This window comes from Convolutriloba macropyga, chromosome 6 (assembly GCF_964194025.1).
Source record: "Convolutriloba macropyga chromosome 6, txConMacr16.3, whole genome shotgun sequence".
Classification (NCBI taxonomy): domain Eukaryota; kingdom Metazoa; phylum Xenacoelomorpha; order Acoela; family Convolutidae; genus Convolutriloba; species Convolutriloba macropyga.
Window position 1 is genome coordinate 10,498,964 of NC_134473.1, and position 21,576 is coordinate 10,520,539.

At 35.4% G+C, this 21,576-nt stretch overlaps 2 protein-coding genes across 5 annotated transcripts in view; both read right to left on the bottom strand.

Moving 5' to 3' along the window:
- Nucleotides 1-21,576, bottom strand: part of LOC142340751 (uncharacterized) — a 107,847-nt gene that overhangs the window by 30,097 nt on the left and 56,174 nt on the right. The window lies entirely within an intron of this gene.
- On the bottom strand, nucleotides 333-12,650 carry LOC142340749 (4-pyridoxate dehydrogenase-like). 4 transcript variants are annotated; one of them, XR_012759082.1, is made up of 3 exons: nucleotides 9,102-9,408; nucleotides 3,263-3,379; nucleotides 333-580 (listed from the first exon to the last, which is right to left on the bottom strand). XR_012759082.1 is itself a non-coding variant. In XM_075391453.1 (3 exons), the coding sequence occupies exons 1-3, from the start codon at nucleotides 12,440-12,442 to the stop codon at nucleotides 513-515; spliced, it is 198 nt and encodes a 65-aa protein (XP_075247568.1). In that variant the 5' UTR covers nucleotides 12,443-12,650; the 3' UTR covers nucleotides 333-512. The 4 variants fall into 4 exon arrangements, 3 of the variants coding, with proteins under 3 accessions (XP_075247568.1, XP_075247569.1, XP_075247567.1); XM_075391453.1 differs by lacking the exon at nucleotides 9,102-9,408 and adding an exon at nucleotides 12,430-12,650; XM_075391454.1 differs by lacking the exon at nucleotides 9,102-9,408 and adding an exon at nucleotides 12,344-12,650.

Sequence of the window (21,576 nt, forward strand, 5' to 3'; positions counted from 1 at the left end):
CTCTCTCTCTCTCTCTCTCTCTCTCTCTCTCTCTCTCTCTCTCTCTCTCTCTCTCTCTCTCTCTCTCTCTCTCTCTCTCTCTTCTCTCTCTCTCTCTCTCTCTCTTTCTCTCTCTCTCTCTCTCTCTCTCTCTCTCTCTCTCTCTCTCTCTCTCTCTCTCTCTCTCTTTCTCTCTCTCTCTCTCTCTCTCTCTCTCTCTCTCTCAAGTATGAAGACTTTCTCACTTTCTAGCACGAGTAATTTTACTAGCGTCATTGGATCTAATTTGAACATAGCGAGGCGCCTAATACCTGCACCCCGAAAACAATAAAGAGCGCTTTCTGGTGTTTTATTTGAATAGCTTCTCACCTAACGATTCCCATGAATCATAATCTGATTGGTGGCCTCGCATCCAACCCAAAGTGTTGATACTAGCAGAACCACCGAGTACTCTTCCAAGGTAAGTGTTTGTTCTTTTGTTCCCCTTCAAAGCGGGCTGAGGAGTTGTCATTATAGGCCAACTAAATCTCTCATCACCCCAAGTGAGACCACAGTGCTGAGGCATCAGAATCTCCCATGACGAAATCCACGCCTCCTGCCTCTGTAAAAAGAACAGTTAAAAGGATGAAATTCAATCATTGCTCACCCATGATTGCAGCTAGGTAGGCGGAATGAGATAATACCCGGATATACGGAACAGAAATAATAATTGTGATTTCTGCGTCATCGCAGCAAAAATACATCAGAATCCGCTTCGTTATTCCTTAAATTTCAGGCACCGTTTTCCTCATAATGCAGAAATTTTCTACATATGAGATAAACTCTGTAAAATTTATAACAACTTCAACTGACATTTTACTTGATTGTAAAACTCATGATTGGTTCTGATAACTGAATCAGGTTATGGAATCAAGGAACAGCAGTTCATCTTGCGAAACGAGTCAGTTCATTAGCAAAAAACATCAACATTGCTGCCCATCGAACAACCGACCCACAAAATAGGTTTTTTTAAAATTATGGGTAGCGCCACGGCACCCATGAGATTGAGTGTCACTTGCATAAAATCATTATGCCAAATTGTTTTGTCTATGTGAAACTGCCTGCCAAACATGTCCATTTTCTGTTTTTTACTTCCAGATGTAACCGTAAATCTACTATTCTAGCTCATTTTGGCCAAACCCTTACGGCAAAACATCCAAGCATCAAATTCTAAAACATTGAAAGGAATTGACGAAAATAAAAACAACCTAATTTATCCCATTTTTTCAAGTCTTCCATAGGTGTTGCATTTTTTGTCTTTGATTAAAAATTATGTATTTTTGCGAGAAACTTTGTTTTGATTTTTAACGGTAATTCCTCAGTAACTTTTCAGTTTTTCATATGAGTTCAATTAAGAATTAATTTTTTGGACTATGAATGCTAACTCTATTGAAACATGCTCTTCCAAATTTCCAGTTTGTCTTATCTTTAACACTCGATAACAGATTTAAAATTTATCACTTTGATGGGACAAACAAATTTTCTCTTTCTATATCAATAACACTCTCATTAGAGACTTCTGGTAGCTGATCATCATGGATTGCATTTCTGATTATATTAAAAGTTGAGACTTCTGATTCGAACATTCGTTCGAATAAAAACTCACGATCAGACATTTTGATATTTGCTGTCATTTTATAGTCCGTACAAAAACACTTACCTCATAAAAAGAGATCAATTGTGTTTTTGAACTTGGTTTTTAAAAAAGTATTTCAGGTCAGCCATATTTAAATTAAAACTTTTCGTATGATCATATACTCATCTCATTTTTATGATATTACTATGATACCCATTAAAGAAAAGATACGTATTATCTCATAACTTGAAGCCGTTGTTTCCTTCTGTTTTGAGTTATCATTGAAGACTTTTTTCTTATTGATTTTGTTCAGAAAATAAGAGATAATTATCTCATCATTTCAAATAAACTAGAATATATGATTGAAGTAACTGAAAATAAAAAAATGAGCGTCTCCATAAACTGAACAATTTAAACTTTATTAAATTTGAGGCAAAAAATAAGAGAATAAAACGAACTAATATCATGTCATCTAATGTTTATAATGAGTGTACTCTACTACTGTGTGCAAATTATTGTATTGTACTAGTTTGTCTAATGTTTCCCCGTGTTTTTGTTTTTAGCATTTTGGTGCGTTTTTGGGGCCATCGCTGCCCCAAGCAGTAAAAAGCAATGCTTTTTCGGAATTTTTTGACCTGATCCAAAAGCTTTGAGCACAATTGTAAAAAAAGGATTGCGTTTTCGGTCTGGAATATTATATTTATTTCTCATTCTATGCTCTTCTTATCACCTTTGTAATTTTTCTCTGAGGGCCCCATTTCAAGTCCAAGACTATAAAAACTCTAAATGCTCCCTCCCTGACAGTAACGACCTCTGATAAGCCTTACATGGAATTGAAGTGTTCAGATTGTTCTGGAGCAAAAACAAGCTTCTCAAAATTATCAAGACTGTTGTCAAATTTGTTTCAAATTGGTTCCAAAAATTCTCCGAGCTGTGGTGCAATTGAAATTGCCACCTATTAGAAAATCGTGTCCTAGACACATATTCTGAAAAAAACACTATTTGTTCTAAACTTGATCCAAGACATCCAGTTGCTGGAAGAAGCATCATCTTTGAAAAATGTATTTCCTTGTCCATGTATATTTTGCGTAAACGATTTTTTCAGTCATCTTTTTGGTCGAGGCCATGAATGTACAGCTTTCGGTTTTTGTTTTTTATTGCAAATGCAGAACTTTTTAACTAGTAAATCTCTTGAAAAATGTATCAGCCTAAAACCTGAAAAGTCTTAAGTCTTTTCTGTGCACAAAAAACGTCTGATCAGACGCTGAGTGGATTTTTGTGAACCCGATTGCCATTTCTGATTAGACCATCGTGCCCTTGAGTGTCAATTCTTTTCATTTATTTGTGTTTTCTTTAGCATCTATCGTGTTTTTGAGTGCTACTCCAGTTCCATGCGAATCCTTATTAGACTATCACAGACCAAAATAACTCCTCGTCAGACAAGTTCCAGGCCATTGTCTAGAATTTTTTGCACAAAATTTTGTCCGCACTATAAGATATACGCACCTGAGGCGTAGGTGTGCGCTCGAAAATGGTCTCATCAGGGGTCGCTGCCGTCTGAGACCTCGGCTTCTGGCCTTTTTTATGTATAATTGAGAGCGCAATGGGTCATAATATTGAAATAATTGAATCCTGTTATAGAACAAATTTTTTCAACGCGAATCCTACCAATAAGGAGTGTTTTGTTCGTCCTGCTGAGTCTATTTGCCACCACACAACCAGAGCCACCTGCACCAACTATTATGTAATCATAACACTCCTCTGCACTGTTGACCAATGGCATCTCTAAACAGAAGACTAAATTTAACAATAGCTGAACTGAATAGAGTTTCAACAAACGTTCGCCACATCAATTAAATCCTAGTAACCATTACGAGCTGTTAGTGGGTTTCAAAGGTGCATCGTCTGAGCTGCAATCAATTTAAAAGGTATTATTGAAATTTGATCAGGGCCAAAAATAGAACCTTTATTGATCTATGAACCAAATATCTTTCGGATCTGTTGTTGTTGTTCTATATCCTTGCTCGTATTTCGGACAAACTCGAGAAAATGAATAAGGACAAAGTTTGCTCATAATTGTTCCGACCCTCCTGAGGGGGGAGGAACTATATACTCAAATGGGTTTTTTTTTGTTCCGTGAATTTTCGCCGATCGATATATTCATCGTAGAGAGTTGAGACTGGTATCATTAGAAAGCTCGTCCAGCGTAGAATATGGAACTAAAAAGATTTTTTAAATTTTCGTTTTCTACAGAGAGTTATCGAGGTTTAAACTTATGAGAAAAGTAGAGTGAATTCACGTAATTTTGCTAAAATTTAATAAAATTTTTGAGAATAGTGTCGTTGACTATATTTTTAAAGACAAACAAGCATTGTTGATTGTTTTGATTTAATTTTTTGGAAAAAAATTCTGGATAAATAATACAAAATTCAGCCTTTTTCATCAAAAAACGGCACGAAGTAAGCTACTTTAGTCCACTTTGATTAAATTTGCCTGCAGTACAGCCCCAAACAATACTCATACAATCCTTGTAGACTCAGAAGGGGGCTATTCCTACTTCGGCGTCCGTTGAGGGTGCTCTGTAATTAAAACTTCGCCGTTTTTTGCTAACTTTACTCGTTGGTTTTCAGAAATGCAGAATTTATTTTTGAGTTTTCAACGAACAAATTATCTATATCTACAACATTCGAAAAATCAATTGTTCCTAACGGACAATAAGCATTAGCAGGGCTAGTTTTGGGCCAATCTTGGACTGTTACTATCCAAAAAGAAGTCGGATTGCAATCAGTCGGTCTTTTTTTTAAAAAAAAAGACGTTTTTTTAAATAAAAAGGAACAGAACATATCAAATCAAAGCGCAGGAGTGGTAGGTCTATTTGGCTTTCTAAGGAGCTCCAAACTAATGCATTTAAATTTTTTCTTGAATGTTTGTGGTCATTTTGACCTTTTTAAATAATTGATTTTCAAATAAATAATGGCTTAATTAACTTTTCCTCTATTCTTTTTCTTAATTTGTTCAACTTCTAGCTTAGTGTCAGCAAAGAAAGAATACTTCTTCATTCTACTGATTTGAAGTTTAGTCTCGGTTGTGGTTCTAAGCCTGAAGTTTCCTTTTCTGCCTTTGATACTACTAGATTTCAGTTTTTTTTTGTTTTAAGATATTTGCCAGTTTTTCACGTTTTCTAGTTTTGTCACCTTATCACATTATTGACAGCTCTCATATCACATTATAAGCGTTCAAAATATATCATAATTGCACTTATTAAAATCCTGAACAACATAGATAACCGTTTTGACAACACCGACACCTCTTTCTTGAAGAAATTAATTGAAATTTTGTCTTTAACTGTCATTTTTACTTTGTCGTTTGGGTCCTATGAAATTTTCTGTAAATGGATAGGTTTCATCGGTTTTTCATGGACAAATTGATGAGCAGATCTCCTGATGTTAGTACGTAGCTGATGGCTTCAATGACTTTGAAAAAATTGTTTAACAAAACTAAAAAAAAAACTTTTTAACTTAGCAATTTTGTTCTTTTTAAATTTCTATTTGTTACCTGATCTTGTTAGTTAAATACAGGTCAAATATGTCATTATGGGTGACAAGGGAAGGTGTCAAAGGGGATTGATGTCCCAAAATCTATTTTTTCGTATTCGTTATGACCTTACTGGCTTCGATACCGGTTTTTCACAAAAAATTAAATTAATTGTGTTTATGTCATACTTGACGTTGTTTTTGTACACGCACGAAAAAATCTGGATATTTGCAGGTCTCATGGCTTCCTGTGGATGAATAACTGACCCTATTTAAATAGTTCTTTTTGTAATTAATGTCTTTCATGACTTTGGATGTAATTTTGCTTCGAAAAAAAAATCAAAACTATTACATACTTTTACGTTTCGCTTTTTTGTCAACTCGTTACCTAGTCTTACTAATGAATGGCCATATACTACTTTGTCGCTGTTTAAAAAGGGCGCAATCAATAAATTTTTGAGGGCCAAAATATGGCTTGACGGTTTGGACAGCGTTTTCTGTTAAGTTTCAATTGAATTTTTGTTTGTTGTTCTTTTTAGCCGCTGAAAAAAATGAATGAGGACAGTTCCTAATGCCCTTCTATAGTAGAATTGGTAATCGTAAACCTTTGGGATATTTTGTTTGGTTTCTAATGTTTTTTATTAATTTGACTTTAATTGTTTAAAAAAAAGCGAATTTTTTACCTTTTTTGTTTTTGTTCTTTTTTGTCTAATTGTTACCAAAACTTTTTATGGAATGGTCCCATATTTTTTCTGGTGATTTATAAGTTATTTTATTTAGTTTTTGTTTTATCTGATGGTATGTTAACTTTTTTATTAAATTTCATTTTTTCAAAACGGACATAAATTTTTTGATGTAATTAATGTTTGTTGTTGTTGTTGTTTGATTTTGCTGTTCAACTTGACTCGCTTTCTTAATATTGGCATATCACAGCAATCAATTGCATCAATTTTTGCTCCTCTGAGTTGTTTGCTTTGGAGGCTATCTTATCGTTCATACATAATTTTTTTTTTGAAAATACTTGTGCTTTTTTGAGTTTTTTGGGATTCCCAAAAAAATAATTTTTGTGTTTTTCTATCTGTTCCTCATTTGGTAGACAATTATGCCGAAATTGTGATTAGGCGGGGTCGGAACCTTATGTGCCATTGCACATTACCGAGCCGCCTTGTTGAAATTTTAGAAGCGTTGAGAATTACTTGCCAAATTTTGCCCGAGATGAGCAAAGATATAGAAGAATAACAACAAATTGAAGGCGAATTGGTTCATTGATCAATGAATGTGAATGTGTAATGTTCGCTATAAGGGCGTTGATCAAAATCCAATGGCACTTATAAAACTGATTAAATCCCTTACTTGTTATCATTTTTCAGTTGGTAGCGACTCACCAAAATTATTATAAAATATGCCTAGTCTATTATTAGACTGAAAACAACATCGAAAGCTTCCTTAAAAAAAGAACTGAAAGAATATTTTTGGAAAGAATTTTTGAAGGACCCAAAAGTAACTGATATAAAAGATGACATTGAGAGCATTAGATTTTAATTTTATTTTTTAATCTTCATGTTGTACATATAAAATTGTGAGAACATTTTATGCTCGCATTTTAGGCCATTTTTTAATAATGTAAGGTCAAATTTTTAGTTAGGTAATTTAATGATTTTATAATTTTACATAATGTTAGATTCTTAACTTTACATTGCCTCTTTTACCATTTGCTTTTTATACTTATGTGTACCAGAGGAAATTATCAATGTTCTTTTTTTTTAATATATTGCACTCACTTGTTTTGCAGTCGCGAAAGTCCACCAAGAAAAAAAAGAGAAAGATATGCGGCACAGTGTTTTGTGAAGAATACTTTTGTCTACTTGAAGCAACTAATATCATAAATGTCACGGTAATCTGAGATTGAAAGACTGTTCAAAAGATTGTAATTTTGTTTAGAAAGAAAAACGTATATACTGTAAAATTTATTTTCGTAAAAAACTAAACGCGCGTATCAAATTTTTGTAGCTACAAGAGACCGAGCTGTTTATAATTAATTGCACATTTCAAACATAATACTTTCAAGTTGTAATTTTTGACTCGTTCGACCTTTCAGTTTTTGCGTAGTCTAGCTACTCTGTTGTCTCTGGAGTCATCCATATTCTTCGTCCATAATGTTTTCAACAGATTCAGTTTCCAGTTTCTTTAATTCATCTTACTGTTGCACTTTCTACTCGCTCAATGAACCACTAAATTGTAGGAGTCGGAGAAAATTTATGCAGCTTTAAGGAAATATTATTTTTGTTTTTGTAAAGATGAAAAGTCATGAACACATAAAATTTGACTTAAAGTTGCATCAGTACCTAACAATTAGTGAGCATCAGAACTTGTTGATTCAGAACTTTTTCAGATAAATTTTGATTTTAAGTCTTGAGTCATATAAATTTCAGAAGGGATTCAGAAGTGATTCTGAATCTCTCTGAATCAGAGCAGAATTTAGAAAAAGTTGTTCGATTTCATTCAAAAGACTTTAAGCTTAATTCTGAATTAAAAGGAAACTCAGAAAATTTCGAAAACGAAAAAAGACTAAAATGTCTTGTTTTGTCACGTTTCGTTTCTAATCGCTTCGATTTTGCAGAAAAAAAACTATGTCTGAAAAAACTTGGTTCAAATATGCAAAAAAATTGCTTATTTGCTTGTTTATTGAACACTTTTGAGCGATGAGGTTTTTTAGTCCAAGTGATTAGATTGAGGATCAAAATTTCATAAAATTAACCAAAAAAGGTCCGCAAAAGGTTATTTATCGAAATTCATTTGATTTTGCATTCTCTTTTGTTTCACTCAATTTACTAATTCTTCTGAATATTTGGATCAATTGAGACAACAAATGTTGGTACCAGGAAAAAAATTTATCTGTTTTTTATGCTATTAAATGTTTCAAACTAATAATTTTATAATGCGCGATCATCATCCATTGTCTCAGCAGCTGGAATTTTTCGGCGCAAACTGTAAAAAAAACACAACTTCAAAAGCAAAGGGTGTCCATATGTTAAGTATATTTTCAAAACGACAAGAACTTACTATGTTTTCTAGTATTTGCTCTGTTTTCATTTATGAGAATTCTTTTTGTAGAAAAGTATTTTTTACTGTTGAGAGTGAAAACAATACTTACATCTGAGAAATTTTCCACAGTTGTTTTTTGCAGCCCTAGTGAACAGAAGCCAGCTGAAGTTTTAAAAAACAATATCATGAGTGTTTGAATTTTTTTAACTCATCTTGCTAACTTTCTTTTTATCTAAAGATTCACATTGCAGTAAAAGATAACAGAAATAAAAAAGTAAATGGAATAATTACTCTACTGTCATCAATTCTCTAAACAGCACGTTTTAAAAAATTTGCTGCAACCATGTCAAATATTAACAACTAGTTACAGGAACAGTTTTTGTATTTTTTAAATAATTTGATTCTCATAAATTCGCAGTGTATAATAATGAATTATTGTTTTGTTCAGATATTCTTAAGGAGAGTTAACTGCTGAACCTAACTTTCTCATATCTTTGCCCGTATGAAATGCTCGTTCTCCACGTTATGACTAGTTTATTAATTGCAATTTCTATTACTCTTGGTTTTATTTTCCAGTCTCTAAGAGAGAGGAAGAGAGAGAGAGAGAGAGAGAGAGAGAGAGAGAGAGAGAGAAGACATAATTTTGTGACAAGTTTTTCATGAGACAGCAAATGAGCGAATTGGTAAGAGTTTGCACAAATTGTAAAAACCTCTGATTCTGGAGGTGTTCAATCCGAAAGTGAAAAAAACGCTTCTCGTCATACTTGTTCTTCAACAAATTTGCTAATAGTTGTTGAGCAGTTTCCTTAGAATTTGCTTATCTATATGTGATTTCCTAAAGTTTTACTCAAACGTATGTATTTTTGAAGCAATTGTTAGGAATGAATCTTATTATAGAGACTTCGCCTATCCTAATTGTACAAACTAACCTGTTCTGTAGCAAAGAAATGGCGAATAGTTGCAGGTCAAAGTCTGTGACAATAAGTTAAAATTGACAATTTTTTTTAAAGGTACGTTAGTATTTTCAAAGGATATCTCAGGACAGCAACGTCACTTTAATTTATATTTTAAAGAAGAGATAAGTTGTACGTAGTTTTCTCAATCTGTCAGTAGTTTTCAAGTGCAAAACTGCTGACTGACAAGAACATTGAATTTGTTTGTTTGGCTTTCACACAGCAAGCGAAAAGTAAAATTGGTCATAAATATTACATAAAGCTTTATTAGATTTTACTCTTTGACTCGAACGATTTTGCGCTTTGTAATTTGATTGTACACTACCACTTGTACTGTTTTATTTTTGTATCTAAACAATAGTATTCACACCTATCTCGTGCAATTCCTCTTTTGATCACGTTTTAAAAGCAAAGCATAGCTAGACGCCGTTTTGTTCAAAAAACAGGGAAACAATGAAGCAAGTGCTGGATGTTTTGTTTTACGCTGTTTTATGGTTTAACTGAGTTCAGCTTGCTTTATTTGGAATTGGAATAAAAACATTTTGCCAGTTTTTATGGCGATTTATGGTTGGAATAACCGATGGTAGAAAAAGCAGTGCATTAAAATTCCGAAGTGGTCTTGATTATGTATAAGATAAGCGCAACAATGCGCTTCGAGTTCAACAGAAAACTATGTCTGAAACTTAAATACGAATGCTTAGCAGTTACCGAAGAATTCCCAGAATAAACACCATTGTTGTTTATATTTATCAAATCAAGTTTCTATTTATCAGTAATGCAGTAACAAAATCCTTAATTTAGCAGTGATGCAGTATCGTGTAACTCGATATTTGTTAAAAAAATTAACACCAACGTGGAGTAGTTTTTTTAAAATTATGTAATACTTTGTTCAAATACGCTTATTTGCTCAAATGTCAGCTCAAAATCCTTGCATATTAATACACTGAAGATCGGAGAAAAGCGCTGAAATTGTCTACAAACGGGCCGAAAACGGTTCTCCTGGCTATAGTGAAATTGCAACTCGGCACCGACTCAAGATATTAAGAAAGAATTTTTGCTACGAAGAGAATCTGCACGACGTCTTTTTTTACAATGAATAATGTCCGAGAGAAAAAAACCTCAAAGGTGATATATAAAAATTTCAGCCAAAATTTTATTAAAACTTTTTTTCTTTTTCAGCCAACAGTTTGAATCAGTCCGTACCCTATCCATAGTTCTAAAAAAACCTAGATTTCAACTAAACATACAAAAAGGAACATAGATTGCCTAAAACCTTCTGCATTGGAGAAACTTGGGAGAAAAGAGAATTAAGCATTACAATTATTATAAAACATGTGCTAAAAACACCAGAAGATCTTGGATCTTGGAGTTCAGAGTGCCACCCAGGTCGAAGTGCGCGTTAATGATCAGACAATTAAAAACGCACGGGAAGTGCGTTTTTGATTACATGGACGTGCGTCATATTAAAGTCTGCCTAAATGAACAACCTTCCTAGTCAAGGTCTGCCTAAATTCTGATCATTAACGAGCTATTTTCTGATAATTAACGAGCTAAATGCTTATCATTAACGAGCTAAATTCTGATTATTAACGAGATTACTTCTTTTAGGATGACGATATAACATTATGTAGGAACACTATCAAAAGTTGATTGAAAAAACCAACTTCTAACATTTTCCTGTATTGTCTTGTGTTGTTTCCCTCCTTCTTTCTCATCCGGGTTGGGGACTGGCTACGGCCGAGTTACAAACAAACAACTATAGGAGAATCGAGTCCGAGCAAACGGTAGAAATCCGCGCTCTATGACCCTCCCCAAGTAAATACAATACAACGGATTTAAATACAACGAAAGACTTAAATTGTATTTTTTTCATCTTACAAAGTAAATATTAGTCATCAAATTTCACTTAAACATCTTTTTTTTCCTCTGAATTGACAAGTCCTCGAAAAATTCTGTTATTAAAGGTTATTTCAAAATTAAAAACTAAGTCAAAGAGCACCCGATTTTGGATTCTCTTTCTTACTGAAAAGAAAACAAACAGAAATTTTAAAAAGCGGTAAAAACGAGCAGAAATTTAAAAACGAGTTGAAAACGAGTACAAATTCTAAAAACGAGCTAAAGTTTGATCATGGCTGGTTTTGGTCTGGATGGGTCTGATCATACCAACAATAAAAACGAGTTAAAAACGAGCAGGTATGAAAAACGAGCTAAAGTGTGATCATGGCTGATTAACGTCTGGATGAATCTGATTATGGCCGATTTTAGTCTGGACAGTTCTGATCATTAACGCGCACCTCGACCTGGGCAATGAGTCCCCTCGGCTCTTCTTATGCCCCTGTGGACAGTGTTCCGCACAGATAATTGTTTTTAGATATCCATATGCACCTGGTTTATGTGCACGACCTTAGACCGCTCTGATCAGACCTTTTCCCAGACTTTGACTCTTATCAGACCATCGTGCGACCCAAAGCCCTCTGATTAGAACGTAGTGCGACCCAAGAATTTGTGCGACCATAGTGCGGCCTAAAAGACCTCTGGTCAGACCATCGTGCGACCCGAATCTCTCTGATCAGACTATCGGGCGACCCAAATATTTCATGCGACTCTGGTGAGACGCAAAGTTTTGTTCGATTTTTGTGCGACCAACACTCACTCTGATCAGACCATATTCCAAGCTTTGTCCTAAGGTCAGACCATTCTTGAATACTTATTATAATCCGTTGTTATTTGTTTAAATTATTCAATTCAAACCTATATACTACTCAACTTAAAATTGAATAATTTAGTATATCTTGTTAAGGTTAGGACAAAACTAACTGATAAAAATTTGAACAAAAAAGTCATATTGAAGTGCCTGCAACTTTTCTTTTGACATTGCTCTCTGATCAGACTGTAGTGCGGCCATTGTTCAAACCATCGTGCGATTCCAGCGTTTCCCAGACCATGTATTTTGGGTCGCACCACGCCACCAGTGTGCGACCCAAATGGTCTCATCAGAGCTGTCTAGGGTCGCGCACTTAAACTTTTGGGTCACCAACACAGGTACGTGAGACTTGGTCCCACAGCTGGCATGGTGTCCCACAACCCTCGCAGGTGGCTTTGTGAAAGGTTTTTGTACGAAGTTTCACGTAAACATCAGCGTACCCGATACCACGTGCAAGATATACCCCGGATCCTGCATGCCGCACGTACTGTACGAACAAACAATAAATTCGAACCTGCAACCTGATCCCGTTGCAAGTAACCACTGCACAATGTATCTCACTTTCTTTAATTGGAAATCAACCTAAATGATACAACCAACTTGCATGCTGCATCAAATCGTCCCAAGACCACTTTCACCAGCGATGACGTCAGACTTCTGCCTGAAGTATAACAGTCAACGTCACATGCAGTCGTTCTGTCATGCAGACAAACAGGTGTTGCCCAAAAGAACGTCCTTTTATTCAACGATAAAGACAAAAGAATGAAAAGCACACGTAATATACGCTTGAGAAATACCGAAACACGTGCATTGTTATAGAGTAAAAAGATAGTTAGAAGACCAATAGTATTGACCAATAGATAGAAAAAATAGCTCAAAATAGAGACGTAAGTGGACAACGAACAATGTTAATCATGAGAGTGAATGAGTGCGCATAAAACGCATATGCTACGAACAGAAAAGGTTCACATGCAATGTGACATGAGTGATGTTAGATAATTGCACCAGAGATAAATGCACAGTCAGTAGAGAGGAGTGAGGAAAAGGGGATGCAATCACTGAGTTTCCCCACACCCCTTATAGAGATAGAATTCCGCCCAATCTGCTCAAAACTAACATATGCACAAACTGCAATACGAGCATTGCTTTAGTAAGGATTGAGCTGCAAACAAAATTTAAGTTTTTTGACAAGCGAAAAAAATAGAACAAGTTCTGGAAAAGAAACTGCATTTTCATTACAAACTTTAACCAGAGAGCTGTTAAGATTTTAATGCATATTGAAAATTATTCGACATTTAACTGATGGGGGGCATATAACTTTTAGGGAGAGTAAATGCGAAGTGTTTCCAAACACTGCCCCTTCCTGGGACAACAGTTGGTAGCATATGAAATTGAAGAAAAAACTAAGACTCAAAATAAAATTGCCTATTTAATAATGAGACATCTATGAATCTGAGTGCATTGATGACAAAACAAATGAAGAAGTTACGAAATGGATGCAAGATAGTAAGGAAGGAGATGTTCTTCCGTTTTTAGCAGTTGGAGATGTTTGTTTAGGATTGAGACTACTGGCAACATTATCATTTGAGGAAAAGGAATCATGAGTATCGTAACACACGTCCGGCAGACTCCATCTATGCCGAGTCTGTTTCGTTTTTTTATAAAACTTTTTTAATCAAAAATATTATAGTTTTCTTTTAATTTTTGTAAATCTTGGATAACTTTTAGTTGGAGGCGTAAATTTTTGCTCTTCTGCAACATTAAATAAATTATTTCTTTTGCAGACAAAGCTTCCGCCAAGTGGGTCTATGAATACACGGAAGAAAACCCTTGTCCATTTTTAATAGCAAATATATCCCCTTGAAAAATTTCCGCAAAAAAATAAAACCCAACGAAAAAATATTCTCAAGTTAATATTTAATTAAGGACCATGTGATTTAATTGAAAAACTTCGAAGCAATTTTTCAAACACGCAGGGCTAAAAAAAAACTTCACTTGATTCAACATTTTTCACCTTTTGCATTACGGATTCACGTTTTTGCTTTTTAATTTCCGCATTTAAACGCCACTATTAGGATATTATTTTTCCAAACCACATTTTTGTTCTTGTTAATTTGTGCATCCTATGGGCTGTGATTGAGGGTCATTTTGGGAAAGTGCTTAAAGGGCTCTGCGTGCTATGGGAAATGGTACCTGACCACAGTCATTGTGCTGTCTCGTTTCTTTTATCTTTCCATTGAGCTTTACTATTCTATTGGCAGATAGACTTATTTGTCTAATCTATCGGCCCGACTATTTTGTTGACTAATCTTCTGTAGGTTGGAAGAATATCAGCCGATAGGATATTTGCAACCAATTGCATCAAAATTGTCCGTTTGAAAAAATGTCAATGCTTTGCTTTCTATTTTTTTATTTGTGTAAAGGTGTTTTAAGGTAACCCAGGTTGAGGTGTCATCCGGAAGTGACCTCTGATCAGACCGTGCCAGACGAAAGTATCCTCTGATTAGATTAAAGTACGCTCGAAACACCGTGTGCGCTCGAAGTGCGCTCGAAACTCTCTCTGATCAGACCTTTCCAGACGGAAAGGACCTCTGATCGTACCAAAATCAGACCATTGCCCAGACGATTGTCCGACCATGGCCCAGACCAAACCCACACCATCGTTCAGACGACTGTGCGCTCAAAGTCACCTCTGACCAGATTCAGTTGCGCTCGAAATAGTCTGATCAGTGAGTGGCTTTCACTATGAACGAATTTTGTTATAATTTATTCATTTCATAAAAACTGATGTTTGCATTATTAAATTCATCTAAACAAAAGACCATTTTTAAAATTATTACTGCTAAAGAAAAGAAAACCTAACTGCTGAGAAAAAATTCCGTTACAGCATATTTCGAACTCAATGGATGAATTTAGAGAGCTTTCCATATAAAACGACGTGTTCTACAGTTAATCAAAATTTCCTTTTAAATGGACAGGCATTTTCTATCATATCATCCCAGTCCGAAGTGACCTCTGATCATACGTTGGACTTGGTCTGATCAGAGGTCACTTGCGGATGGCACATCAACCTGGGAATCCATTGAAATAGGATGATGATGCTGCATTTTTTTACTGTCAAGTCGGGTTAATTTCCGTAAGAGTTCTTTTCCTTGGAGGCTTCTTTCTGGGGGAAATTTTCCCTATCCAATGTTGGGTTTTTCCGTCGTTCTTTTTTCTAAAACAGTGACAAGTCGTTTCAAGATGTTTTGAGGAGTTTTTGTTTCTGTAACCTTGTTTTACTTGGGCTAGGGCCAAGAGTAGGCCAGAGGCTTCCATTAAGTTTTCAAATGTAATAAAAAAAAGATTTTTGCCGATCTGCAGCAAATGTTTTCTGACAAAATGCATTTCTTCTTTGACGTTTTAGTTACTTAGGAGTGCTAATGCCCACATAACTGGTCTATATATTGCTCGAAATGTGAAAAAAAGACACAGTTTTGTCTACTTTTGACTAAACTGATGTGTAAAATTAATAAACTTTCTACTTTGAAACTATTTAAACTGAAAGCTTTGATTCGACCAAATTACTCAATAGAGTTTCATCTTATAGCTAAATTGAGTAATCTGAATGTAACAGCGATTGCGTAGTTTTATTTAACTATTGGCTGGTCTTTCAAGAGTTAAGCATTTCTATTACTCCTACCCCACGGGGAGTGCTTCAAAAACAGTTGCTCCAAATTTATTAAACTCACTTCTGTAATTGATATCCATTACTTTTTTTCTAGTGTGATTTAGGTTAGCTCAGCAAAAAAAAAATATGCTACCATCATAAGGTTGTTGTTGACGATAAGCCCCTAACTCCTAAATCCGTGCGTGAAACTTTAGCCTAACTTGGCCAGAAGGGCATTGGCGAAATTAGATATACTAAATACCAGAGCTTCCCTTGTTAAATTTTTGCTCAAAAAACATAAGAAATGATAGTTTTTGATCGGTATTTTTAGGGGGAAAACGGTACAAACCCTTATGTTTTTTCTGTTCGAAGTGATCGTTTTTCAGCTGTATATTAAGGAGAGGTCCTAAATAGTAGGAAATCACCATTTCTGACCGTTGTGTTTAGGACAAGTCTGTTTTTGAGCGTTGTTTATTTAGAAAACGACAGTTTTTTTTATCGTTTTGTAAACGCAAGAAATGAGAGTTTTTAACCGTTTTTTAGGAGATTGTTAACCGTTGTTAACCGTTATTTATTTTAGAAAATGAACCGTTTTCAACTGTTATTTTACTAAGAAATGACCGTTTTTAACCATTAACTTTTAGGATATAACCGTTTTTGCACCGTTATTCTTTCAGGAGGACTTTCGAGCGCAACCGTTTTTCTCATACCAGCTATCAGAAGCTTACTTATTAAGAAAATATAAAAAAGGATATTTGATTGCTTGCCTGATTTTGTAGACTTGTTCATCTGACTACAGAGTAGATAATTTTGATTTCAGTTTTAAGACTCGTTCTCATCTGCTATACAATCACGAGAAGAGTGAGAAATAACCTGTTTGAGTGGTTTAGGAAACCGACCATTACCCTGAGTTTAAGTGACTAGTGACTGTTTAAGCGACTGGAGTGTTCAAAGTTCAAAAATTGCTTCCTTCATAGAATGTTTAGGATTTACTCTTCTTTAGTCGTATTAAACTTCAACCATGTAATCTACAAAAAAAACTTTACACTTTGACGTGTTCATTGTCAGGTTTTTGTCAATTCGAGGCGAAACCCGTTGGACGGACTTGGTAGCTCAATACTTTCCTTAGTAACAATTTAACGAATGCGTCAAATATCAAAATTTGACTTTGAAAAAACCTGGCCTTTATTCCAACAGCGTTATCTGCAGGCATGAAATAGTAAATTGTTCTCAAGTATGATTCTACAACAATTAGTTGATAGAACTGAATTGCATACAATCTTGAAAGACATCAAAAAGTGTTTTCTGCTTATTCGGGTGATGACTTTGTGGAGTACTTTGATTCGAGAAATTAACAAAAAAAATTAGAGTTATAGAGTTCTTTTACCTTAGAATTTTCTAGTTAGGAACTGAGATGTAGGATACCAATAACAAGAACCCTTATATGTAATTACTGCGGTGATACAAACTGAAAAACGATCGCCGATGTTGGTTTCTCCATGTATATAGTAACTAACGAATGAATGATAATGTGCGTTTATTTCTGATCTGTAATAAGCTTTTAGAGTTTCAATATATCTAGAAGAAATTTTGAGAATAAATTTGATTCTAAATATTTGATTAATTTTCTGTGGGATTGAATTCAGTGAATAAGTTGCTACTAGGTTTAAATTTCTTATCAGCCGGTTTTGCCCAAAAATCTGCTTAATTATCATTTTTATGCTCACGTTTTATTGTTTCATTTTATTTCTTCAATAGTTCAAAAATATGCAGTTCTTTAACTAAGAAGGTTTTTCCGGTTCATTCTCAATTTGGTGTCATTGTTTCTTCCGAAATTTTTTTCGTCAGTTGTCTTGTTTGAAATTCCATAGCTAGGCATTCTATATTGAACAGCAGGTCGCACCTATGACTTGAACACAAATAGGAGAAGTTTGATGCCCAAATTGAACCTTAATCTGTAACACAAACTCAAGCATTTTGGCATTTTTGAACCAACTGCTCTCAGATGTTTCCTATATTGTCACGTTAAACAGTTAAATATCTGGACTTCCAAACCAGTCTTGAATGCATCACCGCCTAATAGCAAAAAAGTTGGAATGTCTATGCTGTTCATCGGAAGATTTACAGCTTTGTTGTAAATTGAGAGACAATTTGACATCACTAATAAATTGGTTTGACTTTTTTATGTCTTCCTGAAGCATATTATTTCAAATTGATTTTGAGGTTTAAGAGCAATATCTTCCAGATATAGCGTCAAAAATGAGTTGCTGCAATTGTTTTTGATATCATTGACATATAAGATAAAGAGCAGTGGTGCCAAAACTTAGACCTGTGGAGAAACCAAAAATAATAATCCCTGTAACTACCCCTGTCTCAGTCTGTATAAAAATAATGACGACTCTGCCTGTTTCACCTAAACACATTTCCAGTATGTGGGTACTGGTTTTCTCAAGCCTCTGTAAAAAATTTTTATTAGTGGAGTGCAATCATGAATTGTATCGAATTATTTTCTCAGCTCCAATAAAGTCCCAAAAAAAGGTGTGGGTTTGCTCGCCAAATTGCTTCCAGCGTTTTCTACAGAATGAGCCATTGTCTCAATCGTTCCTCTTTGTTGCCTCAAAGCCAACAGATTTAAATGTAGCAGATTGAATTTTTCCAGAAACAGCGAATAATGTTGAATAGGAAAGTTCGAAATATTTTTGCTGTCATTGGGTTTTACGAGCGCTCATCGCCTGTAATAATTAATAACATATCAACTTCTTTCAAGCTCACGGAAGAAATTGCTGTTTCTCAAAGCATTTTTCCTCTAAACCAAATGCTCCTAACAAAACAATCTGAGCTGAATTTTGTCAACAGTTGAATTTCATTTGTTTTATTCTTCGCTGACAGATTTTGTTGGATACTTATATTCTGGCTTCCAGCAGTGGTTTCATTCACTGTTTTGAAATAAGATGCTACAATTTCAGCGAATGTTGAAAAACAACGATTCAATTCTGCATACATTTCTGGATCTGATTATCCTTGTTTCATTTTTCTCCTTGATCTTTGAGCAACTTCGAGCAAAAACGCAAGTACGGTACGACATAATTTAAAACGGTGACCGGCTCAAAAAACTCAAGAATACAAGCAATTTCCAATTACCTTAAACAACTCTGTGAGAAATGGAGTGCTTTGAATTTGTTTTGCAATCAAAATATCAAACAACAAAAGGTATTTTGAATTTGTTTTGCAATCAAAATTTCAAAAAACAAAGCTCTTGCGGTTGGCTACATATATTCACGAACAGACAGGTGTGATTAAAATAGACAGAGTCATTCAATTTTTTGGGCGTCTGGAGCAGAACCGCCTGAATTTGATTCATTGCTGACAGATCACGCGACACTGAACACTGCTACGCAAAGCCAGCAAAAACAAACAAACAATAGAGTACGTTTTGGAAACATCCTCATCGATGCGAAAGTTTGAAGAAAAAATAAAGGAGTTCGAAATTGAATTTGAAAGAAATGCAACTCGAAAGACTACAATTTGATAGGCAGAGGCGGGAGTTGGAAATGCAGGTAAAAGAATTGTAGCTGCAGCAATAGATTTGGGAAAGAGAGCGAGAAGTAGAGCGCAATTTGCAAGTAACAGCATTGGAGACTTATAATCGACATTCTATATCAAGGAAAGCTGGTGACAAGTCACCTTTCAATTGAATCTCCAAAAACATTGTCTCGCGAGGAGAAAATACGATGAACGAAACACAAACCCGAGTTCGACAAAAAACTGCCTCCACATAAGCGGAGAACCGAATAAAAATAGGCATTACTCACGGTACCTAAACTCTTGTGATCGTTACTCTTGCTGTGCGAACCGGGATATTTCTCCACAATTGGCCTAGCCACACTTATAGGCAAGCCAGCAGCAGTCAAACCAAAAAATTAAAACTGAATAGCACCGATGAAAATCCACTGGAGTGGCCTGAATGTTCTATTTTGTTTATCGCAGCAGCAGATAAACCCACGATTCTCGAATCAATGTAAATGAGCCACTTGAAGACGCTACTAACAGACACAGCAATATCCGCAATCTTGGCAATGAGATATTCAGGACTGTTTTACCGTGCAGCCCGGAGCGTTCTAGAAAGAAAATTCCAAAGTCTCTATGCAACTTAGTTGCGCAGATTGAGAGCCAGGAAAAAATCAAGTGAAGGCTTATTACTCAGCTAGCTGCCCAAATTCAGATATTTGTTTTTAGTTTAATTTTGTGAACGTACTCAATAGGTACTAACATATTGGTGATCGGCAATCAAGAATAACATGTAGCAGATGATAAACTACTACATATATTAGAAGAGAAATGGTGATTCTATGTTCGTTAGAAGGACAAGAACTGGCCTCCGATAATCAGGCTTAAAAGATGACTATCAGGAAAGGCTTTCGTGCATGAAGTATCTTTCGCGTTTCAAGATGAACGCAAACAGGAAGACAGGCGCAACACCAAAAGTGATGAACGGTTTTCTAAGATTCAGTACCAGCTGAAACGTCAAGAAACGAAGTCAACGCAAAGCAATCAATGTCAACTAGCTGATGGCATCTATTGGTTTCGGAACTGCCCATTATTCTAGAAAATGAATATTCTTCACCCATACTTGGAATTAAATGCATCACTTATGCTATGGTTGCTATGGTTGCAACGTCAATTTGCGCGGTCCAAACTGATTTAACAAAACAAGAGACGATTGCTACACTCAGAAAAACCAAGTTGTCGAGGGAAATCATACTGTCAACGTAAGCGCCGTAACAATTAATTAACGTAACAAAGTCAACCAATTTCTTCTGATAGTCCCCATTTCAGTTCAGAGTGGCAGCAATCGATTGACCACATATGTTTTGCTCGTTAGTAGATCAACTGTATCATTCATCGATCAAAACCAAGAGAAATTGCAAGCCCAAGGCACCGATGTTACGCCTAATATAGTTTGCATAACCGGAACAAAGTATTTGAAGGCAGCAGAGTCTTCTGTAAAAAAAGGGACTACATTCAAAGGTGCATTCATGAAAACGTTTTTACGTCCGTCAATTTTTGTGGGCAACACAAACTATGCTACAAAAACTGAAGCAAAGTTTCATGCACTTGAGTGTAATTCCAACCAGAAGCTTCATTTAAATGGAAGGCGTCATCATCCTAGGTCGAGAAACCCATTAACTATAAAAATCATTAGACTACAAAAAAAAATAAGAAGTAAACCTGTCTCTGTCCTGACTGTATTAGGATGGGTAGTCACTGGACCCGTGAAGGGCAACGGAACTGAAAATGTTTGTCCCTTCGCCTGCACATAAGACGTGAAAATGGCAGAAAATGTTCAATCCTGGTGGGACATAGAACCTATCCTTCAAAAATTAACGTCGCCAGTCACCTAAAGAATGAATTGCTGGCAGAAAAGATGCTACAGAGTCCGACAAGGTTTATAGGCGAGTGGTCAGGAGTGGGAATCTTGTGGGCTGAAAAAGAGCCTATCCGACCAAACACTTTTAGCTCAGCCTGGGGTCAGTTTTCCTCATTAGAGGGAAGTTTCCAAAAAGGCCTAAATCTTAAAAATTTTTAAATCCAGTCAATAGATGCGGAAGTTGAAAAAATAGTCTTGAAGTATCCTGAATTGAACTATCCTGAATTCAAATGGACTTTCAAGAAACATTGGTTTTTTGCACATAATCCTGTGTAAAATCCAAGTAAGCCCGGAAAAATTCGCCACGTTTGCTTCGCTAAATCGAAATACAAAGAACTCTACCTGAACAATGAGCTACTGGCTGTACATGATTTCCTGCTTGTCTTTAAAGAAGCAAATTTTGGATTGTGTGAAGCAAAAAAAGCCCTGACAGCTAATATCGATTCAAGGTTTCTGCAAGTGCCAGTACCTGAACACGACAGGAGCTGTCTGAGGTTTGTTTGGAGACCAAGAAATAAAAAAACAACTTAAACGAGTAACAGCGCCAGTTTTTCGGACAAAAAGCTCACAAATATCTTCAAAATTCGCCCTCAGACAAAGTAGCATCGATAACAAAGATGAGTTTCCTATAGCAGCAAAAGCTTTCCGCAAAAACTTCTACATGGACATT